This window comes from Choloepus didactylus, chromosome 3 (assembly GCF_015220235.1).
Source record: "Choloepus didactylus isolate mChoDid1 chromosome 3, mChoDid1.pri, whole genome shotgun sequence".
Taxonomy (NCBI): domain Eukaryota; kingdom Metazoa; phylum Chordata; class Mammalia; order Pilosa; family Megalonychidae; genus Choloepus; species Choloepus didactylus.
Window position 1 is genome coordinate 166,814,172 of NC_051309.1, and position 9,042 is coordinate 166,823,213.

At 35.5% G+C, this 9,042-nt stretch overlaps 1 protein-coding gene across 1 annotated transcript in view; it reads left to right on the forward strand.

The window, feature by feature from the left end:
* Positions 1 to 7,686, forward strand: part of MND1 (meiotic nuclear divisions 1) — a 97,244-nt gene extending 89,558 nt beyond the window's left edge. The window contains exons 7-8 of the mRNA XM_037829088.1: positions 3,585 to 3,629; positions 7,286 to 7,686. Of these exons, the coding sequence (XP_037685016.1) occupies positions 3,585 to 3,629; positions 7,286 to 7,392 (152 nt within the window). The 3' untranslated portion in view covers positions 7,393 to 7,686. The remainder of the gene's footprint in view (positions 1 to 3,584; positions 3,630 to 7,285) is intronic.
* The last annotated feature ends 1,356 nt before the right edge of the window (positions 7,687 to 9,042 follow it).

Sequence of the window (9,042 nt, forward strand, 5' to 3'; positions counted from 1 at the left end):
TTAAGAAGTTCAAGAAATTTAACATTGATATAAAGCTTACATTCTGTATTTCATTTTTTTCTCATGTCCCAGTTGTGTCCTTTTGAGCCTTTTCTCCTCTATTCTTAGAACTCATCCAGGATCATCTATGGCATTTAAATGTTGTTATCTATTTAGACTCTTTTTTTTTAATTGTGGAAACATATATACAGCATAAATCTTCCCATTCCAGCCCCTCCCAAGCATTTCATTTAGTGGGATTAATCACATTCACAGTGTTGCAATGCCATCACCTTCCCACAATCCATTACTAGAAATTTCCCTTCACCCCAAACAGAAACCCTACACTCATTTCTTACTAACTCCCCATTGTCCCTTCCCCCACTTCTCCTAACCCATACTCTACTTTTCATCTCTATGATCATATTCTCTGATAGTTTCTTTGTGTTCACCGTGGGGCTTAAATTTAACATCCTAAATCTATAACAATCTTGTTTTCTTTGATACCAACTTAACTTCAATAGGACACATAAACTATGTTCCTATACACCTCCATTCCCCCACCGTTATGTAGTTCTTGTCAAAAATTACATATTTTACATTGAGTCTAAAACCACTGATTTATCATTACACTTCATGTATTTTAGATCCTGTAGGAAGTAAATAGTGGAGTTACAAATTAAAAATACAGTAGTATTGGTATGTATATTTACCAGGTGATCTTTACTGGAACTCTTTATTTCTTCATGTGGTTTCAGTCAATTGTTTAGTTTCCCTTCCTTTCAGCCTGCACAGTTCCCTTTAGCATTTCTTATAGGACTGATCTACTGGTGATGAAGTCCTTCAGTTTTTGATTATCCAGGAATGTTTTCATCTCTCCCTCATTTTTACCCTCCAGGTGTTTGTGAATTTTCTAAGTCTCTGATGGTTATTGACTTCTATTTGTATTCCATTGTGGTCAGAGAATGTGCTTTGAATAAATTCAATTTTTTTTTTTTTAATTTATTGAGGCTTGATTTATGTCCCAACATATGGTCTATTCTGGAGAAAGATTCGTGATCACTAGAGAAGAATGTGTGTCCTGGTGATTTGGGATGTAATGTTCCATAGATGTCTGTTAAATTTCTCTTTCTCTCTCTCCTTTCTTTGTTTCTCTGTTGGTAGGGCTCCCTTTAGTATCTGAAGTAGGGCAGGTCTTTTATTAGCAAAATCTCTCAGCATTTGTTTGTCTGTGAAAAATTTAAGCTCTCCCTCAAATTTGAAGGAGAGTTTTGCTGGATAAAGTATTCTTGGTTGGAAATTTTTCTCTCTCAGAATTTTAAATATGTCATGCCCCTGCCTTTTCGCCTCCATGGTGGCCACTGAGTAGTCACTACTTAGTCTTATGTTGTTTCCTTTGTATGTGATGAATTGCTTTTCTCTTGCTGCTTTCAGAACTTGCTCCTTCTCTTCAGTATTTGACAGTCTGATCAGAATATGTCTTGGAGTGGGTTTATTTGGATTTATTCTATTTGGAGTTCACTGGGCATTTATGCTTTGTGTATTTATATTGTGTAGAAGGTTGGGGAAGTTTTCCCCAACAATTTCTTTCAACTCTTTCTAGATCTTTACCCTTCTCTTCTCCTTCTGGGACACCAATGAGTTTTAAATTTGGACGTTTTATTTTGTCTATTGTATCCCTGTGGTCCATTTCAATTTTTTTCGTTTTTTTCCCCCATTCTTTCTTTTGTTCTTTCATTTTCCATTCTGTGGTCCTCGAGGACTCTGAGTCATTGTCAGCTTCCTCTAATCTTGTATTATGAGTATCAGGTGTCTTTTTAATTTGGCCAGCAGTTTCTTTCATTTCCATAAGATCTTCTATTTTTTTATTTACTCTTGCAATTTCTTCTTTATGCTCTTCTAGGGTCTTCTTTATGTCCTTTATATCCTGTGTCATGCTCTTCTTCATATCCTTTATATCCTGTGCCATGCTCTTGTTTTTTGACTTTAGTTCTTTGATTAATTGCGCCAAGTACTGTTCTCTTCTGATCTTTTGATTTGGGTGTTTGGGTTTGGGTTCTCCATATCATCTCTTTTTATCATATGCTTTAAGATTTTCTGTTGTTATTGGCCTCTTGGCATTTGCTTTACTTAATAGGGTTCTTTCAGGGTCTGTAAAATACCAGTCTCTAATTTGTCAGATCTACAGATTGGTGGCTTACACTTTCTCTAACTAACCAGCAGATGGCATCCATGAGTCACCTGTTCCCCTCAAGTCAGTTCTCCCCAACTTTGTCTTTGTGGTGTATGAAGGTCTGATTCTTGTGGGGTCCAATTGGTGCACCAAGTTTGGGTGTGTTGCTGGTGCTGTCCGCCTCGAATGTGGGGTGTGTGTCTGAGTGGTTAGGGAGGCAGGGCAGCTTTAATAATCAAACCTCCCAGGTGTTCCTGGAGATTTAAGGCTGTTTCAAGAGTCTAAACCTTCATTTCAGTCTCGCCACAAGTCCTTGGTATTGGCATATGGACCCTGGGATTTCCAAGTGGGTCCTTCTTCCAAGCCATGCCCTTCTAGGGCCTCTACTGAGGGAAGGTTGTGCTACGTCACAAGTGAAGTTCTGGGCTACCAGGCTATGTGTGGGCATTCCCAGCCCGCTGCAAGGATGGCTGAATGGGGCCTGCTAATCTTCCCCTTTTCGCATAGCTCCACCTTCCCAGCTCCAGGGCAATTAGCTGTGGGTGTGAGAAAGGCTATTGTCCGCACCTGATGTTGTAGCGTGTGCGTGTGTTGCTGGAAACACTTCCTGTCACACTGGATTTTTTGGCGTGGCTCTGGGCTGTGGCGCCTGCACCAGGCAGGAGCATTCCCAGCCCTCTGGGAAGATGGCTGCAAGGGGCGTGGTTTTTTCCCCTTTTAGCTAACCTCTGCCTTCCTCTCTCAGACAATTAGCAGCGCGTGTGCGAAAGGCTATCTTCTATGCCAGATATTTAGGTGTTCACACAGCTCGTTCCTGCCGTGCTTCACTGTGTGGTTCTCACTGCAGTATCTGCAGCTGTTTTTGGGTTTTTTAAAAATGAACTAGTCCGCCTCCAAACACCAACCCACAGTTTCCCCACACCGCAGCGTGGCTGCCGGACATTCAGCCGGCTCACTCACTGGTTTCAGAATGCAGATTCCCGGTTTCACTGAGTGCACAGTCCCTGTGGATTTAGCAGACCTTGTCCCGCTGGTGCATTGCTGGAATTGGTGTTCTGGGTCACTTTCTGGCTTTTATCTGGTATTTTTCATGGAGGTGTTTTTTTTCCCTGTCTCTCCTAGCAGCCATCTTAGGTTCTCTCTGCCTATGTTTTCTTCAACACCCATCTCATTTAAACTTATATGTTGTCTTTAAAAGAGTGAATACAATGATGATGGACATTTAGGAAAGGAAAATTGTTCACACTGACTTAATATTCATAACTATATAACTACAACTTGCAAAAATTTCCCTGGGATGTTGAGCAGGTTTGTGAAATATAATTTTATGTCACTATTTGAGCATTTTTAATAGCCTTTTTATTTGTATAACCTTTTGTTCATATGAAAAGGTGTGAATTTATAGATGGATGAAATCTATTTTGTTTTTCAGGTCAAGCAAATAAAGTAGCCAAAGAAGCTGCTAACAGATGGACTGGTATGTATCAAATTGCCTCTTAACTATGGGTAAACTCCCATCACACTTATTAATAATGTGAAATGCAGGTGCTTTTATGCCTAGCTTTTTGCAAATGGTTACACTTTCTGGTCTATACCAGAGATATTCTAAGAAGTAGGAATTAATAAGGTACTATCTACTTAGTATCTTAAAGTTTAGGAGAAATTTAATAAAAAATAATTGCTGTGATTTATGTACATTTATGACTAGTATTGTTAAAACCTGTCAGAAAATTACACTGACATTTTTCTAGTATTTGATTATAAAATAACAATAATTGAACTTCTCCATCCTGGGAGAGTCTATAATGCCTTCACATGTATCACTTATCCTCATCCTGTTTCCTTTGGAGAGCGTGGAAAAGATTGCATTGACAGAGAGATGCAAAAAGCTTGAAGTGACTCCGTAAGTGAAAGATGATTGGTCATTGGAAGAACAGAGATTTGAGCCAGGTTTCCTCTCTTCTTCTCTATACTCACCAGAAGCTGAAGAATTTTTTCTCTGTGTCTATGTTAGAATTAAATATTCTGGTTAAGTCAATATAATTGGCCTTTGGTTCCTATCAAATTGCAGTATTATTACGAAGTCATTTCCTAAATAATATGATGCTTTAGTGATAAGAACAGACAGGTATAAAAATAGCAAACTAACCTTAAGGAAAAGGGAATAACAAAATGTGTGCCCAATAAAGTACAATGACCTTGTATGGGTTTGAGAAATATAAAACTTTGAACAGGAAAAAAGAAGCAAGTGAACTTTTAGGTTAAAAATAAGTTAAGAGTCATAAGGTGATTTCCCCCAATAGTTCTCAACAGAGCCCCTCAGCAAACAAGAGGAAGAGGCAGCATGTGTGTTTGGGGGGAGGAACTTAGTTTGGGAAGGAATCCAGGCTGTGTTCCTTATTTGCTGTGTGACCTATTGAACTTCTCTGAACCTGTTTCCTCATCTGTTCATGTGGATAATAATAGCTACCTCATAGCATTTGGGGAGGATTAAATAAGACAGTTTGTAAACCCTCTAGCACAGTGTTAGACACAGATAAACAAATATTCCCCTTTTCTCTTTTTCCTCTTAAAAAATCCTTCTATGTTTCCACTTGATGATCATAAATTTCCAAAGTTATAATTAGAAAAACAGATTTGACAGCTCTTTTTATTCTTTCTATTTTATTAGCTTTTGAAAAAGAAACTGGAACTTTTAAAATCATATAGGAAGGAAGAAATTTTTAGAGAAGCTGAAATAGCTGCTAAGAACTGTATTTCCATTTTGAGGTTATAATTTACTCCTTCTCCATAAACAAGTGTTATGAAAAGATGGAGATAAGAGATGAAGCAAAGTACACCTTCAGAACACCTCCCTGTCTTCAAAACAAACAAAACAACAGTAATGCTTAGAACTAAAAATTATCATATAATTATTAATTAAGGTTTGGTTTCTTTTTACTTAAAAAGTCCCTAAAATTTATCTATAATTTAGAATATTTTCTGCCATCAGTAGTTCAGGTTCTCAGTTTTATAGAAGAGAGATTACCTAAGGAAACATAACTATCAATATCATGTCTAAATGTTTTGTGACATTAAGTGTACTTTAAATATAAGCTAATAAATTACATCATGTGAAAACATGTTTAATAATTAAGATAGATAGTGGAGTTTTTATAAATGTTTATGGGAACAATCTTAATGAGTAAGGGGGAAGAGGATGTTTTGAAGTCCTAACATGGACTCATTACCAATGATGGTAGAATCCTATTTATATATATATATCTTGAGTGTGCTGCCATATAAATTAACAATAATTCTACCAGTCTTGAGGTTATTTTTTTTAACTTTTTTCCATCTTTAAAAATGTCTATTAATAGAAAATTATTTGACAGGTAATGAACTAACAAGATTGTGGGTAACATCTTGAAGGCACACATCGAGTGGCCAAAGGAAATGTTTAATCAGTCTTCTTTGAATTGGTCCATTAGGCAGTATTATTTGTTTGTTCTTTTGTTTTTAATCTTTGAAGATTTATGATAAAATGTTTTCTTGTTCTCATGTGAACTAGGAAATCTTTCCCACAGAGGCTATTCAATAGTTTTACTATGATGCCTCATTTTCTTCTCTCCTCTCCTGATCCAGGTTTGAAGTCTGTTCTCTCCAAACCTTTTCCCAAGCCATGTACTACTTCCTTCTCTTGTATGTTTTCTTTTATTTGCTGGAAATTTTATATTCATGGAGCCTATCTGGAAGCTGTACACAAAATACTTCATCTTTTTTAACACACATCACTTTGGAATTGTTTAGTAATAAAGCAATGATTTTTCTCTTTCATGTCAACTTGAACTCATAGGCTTTTCACACTCTACAATACTTGTAATACACATAATAACCTGTCTTATATACAGTGAGTCCTCTGTAAATATTTGACAGTGACTGATAAGACTGTACTGTTTGAGCATACACCGATAAAACTAAATAGATCATCCTGTACCTCATGGTATTATTTTAGTATTCTTAGATTGTTAAGAAAAGGTAAAGATTCATTTTAGCATCAGTTGACATTCCATAATTCTTTAATTAAAAGAAATGAGGATGTTTTGTTAAAACTGTTCTATTTATTGCAGCAGTGTTCACTTTATAATTGAACCTTATTCCAGACATTTATTTATTGTTATTTGATACTTGGAGTTAAACTTCCATAGAAATAATATGAAAGAGGATAATCATTTGTTGTTTGATGGGTACAGAATTTTTGGAAATCCTGGAATTTTGAAATAAATTTGTCTTTAAAAAGGATACTCAAACTCCAGAAGAACCTGTTTTAACCCGTTACTTCATGTCACTGCTAATTCAGTGGCTGACATTTTATGAAATACTCTGACAGACTATAAACTATTATACCATTATTTTTCCATGTTTATCCTACATTTTCATTATAAAAGAGGCATATGTATATTAAAGAAAATGTAAAATGCCCTTTCCCTATTATTAGACTTTTATATTGCTTTTCTTTTTTCTATTATTACACTGGAATAAAACACTTGGTCATAAATTTTTTGTACACAGTTTGTTTTATTTCTTTAGGATAAATTCCTTTAAGTAGATAAAAAAACTTTTTTTTTTTGTATGTTAAATTCCCCCCAGGGATGCTGAAGACACATCTGTTCTTGTCAGTCTTAAGAGCAGAGGACCCCTTTCTCCTCTGCACCCGCTCCCTCCCTCTGGCCTGATTGTCTGGATGCTGTTACTCTGGGTGGGGGTAGAGTGCAGGGAGGGCTGACCTGGAGAGAATGGGATCCCTCTGGGAGCAAAACTAATTCCTGAGGTAACAGAGTCCTGACCTCTGCTGTGGAAATGGGGAAAAAGCACCATTGACCTTCTCCTTTGTTTGGGTTATTCCTAACTCAAATGTTTTTCAGTGTCAATTAACATGCTAAATTTTAAAATACAGAATCTGTTTACTTGTTCAAAATGCTTGTTAACAACGCTTTTTTTAAAATTGCCATTAATCTTAATAATACAGATGATTCTTTGTTTTGACTCTTCTGGAAGTAATAGGAGGTAAAAAAACTATGATGATAATTATATTTGACATGTTTTATGATTGTGTTTTCAGTTCTCAAAAATATTTCTCAATTTTCTTTATAGATAACATCTTTGCAATAAAATCTTGGGCCAAAAGAAAATTTGGGTTTGAAGAAAATAAAATTGATAAAACCTTTGGAATTCCAGAAGATTTTGATTATGTGGACTAAAGTGTTCAATGATGAAGGAACTATGTGCTTGTGAAAATGTAAATTATTTTATAGTATCCAACAAAATGTACTGAAATGTCATTTGCCTGTAATTGTGCTTGTCATTTTATTAATTTAAATAAACTAAAGGACATATGTTCTTCACCATTTTTGATAGATGAAAAGCAGGATAATAGCCATGTTTACAGTGTTCAGCAAAGTACAACAATGCAAGTTCAGCTGTCTACCTAAGTAAAGTCAGGTTTGTAAATGATTTTTCAGAGATTGAAGCCATGTCATGATAATGTTTTTTAGTTTCATCCAAATATTAAATATTAAGAACAACTAAGTATGTATTTGAAGACTCTATCATGCACATGAACATACACATAAATGTTTGGAAATAGCCTTTAAAAGCCTAATGGCTGCTTTACTGCTTCCCAGTGTTTGGTGGGAAATAAGTGTGATTGATACTCAGTGTACTGTATCATATTGCAGGTTTTCTACTAAAAAATTTTTTTAAAAATTGGTGTTTCTTAAATTTAGAGTAGGTATTAATTCCTCAGACATGAAGACTAATTGATTCTTTTGAGTTTTGATGCCTTTCTACTGAAAAGAACAAGAATGTGGCCTTTTACTCTTATTTAGTACTACTTATAAGATGTTATGTTTGACTGGTGTTATGATAGCACTCATCATAACTATATAGTATTCAGGGATTTTTTTTTTGCAACTACCTAAAAGGAGAGTAAGTTAAAAATAACATATCCCATGTATATTTTTCCAGTTCAGTTTAGCCATTTTAGTAGTTACAGTCACTACAAAACAAACTTATAGTTAGAAAAAGTCAAAACTATTATGTGTAATACCATTTACTGCCTTAATTTTTGTCTACACTGCCTAATTAGATATTCTTTTTAGTAAGTTGAATGAAATACTCCATATGTCTGAAATGACCCAAATGGCATCCAAAACATTTGTCAGTGAATCTACCCTTTGTATTGCATGGGTTGCTCTGGGGCTGCTTAATCACTTCCTGGAGGTAGGTGGGAGCAGATTGGTCCATCTTTGTTCTTGAGGCCAGTTGATATTGTCTTAGGGCAACACATCTTCTCGTACAAGAAAGTATTTGATGTAAGAGACAAAGGACAAAAAATACAAAACAAAATAAAACACCATAAACCTTTCCCTAAAACACTAATTGTGGGATTTCCAAAATTTCTCAGAGCAGTTTAATATTTATTAGTGAAGATGCTTCCTTGTTTAGAGAGAGGGTATATATGTTCAAAAAGGGAGCCATTTCTAAAGATCCCTAAAATTTGCTGTTTATAGTCAACTTTTTTTTTTTTTTTTTTTTTAATTTGGATCTCCATTTCATGGGGCTTGTGCTAGAATGAGTGAGATGGGGTCTCTATGTGAGCTAATTAGAGGTTATGGCACTCTCCTAAACCGTTAGTTGTGCTGGTAAATGTTTACCAACAGACCCTCTTGAAAAGGGTGGGAGTGATGAAGACGGGGCCCTAACTTTTGGTATTTACCTGTTTGCATCATTCAAATACTTCCACCAAAGCCAATTTCAGACACCACAGAGTTAGGAAAAGATACTCAGTAGCACACCATTTTATAGTATTTCTACCATGCAGATATAGATAAAATAGATATAAATAGCCT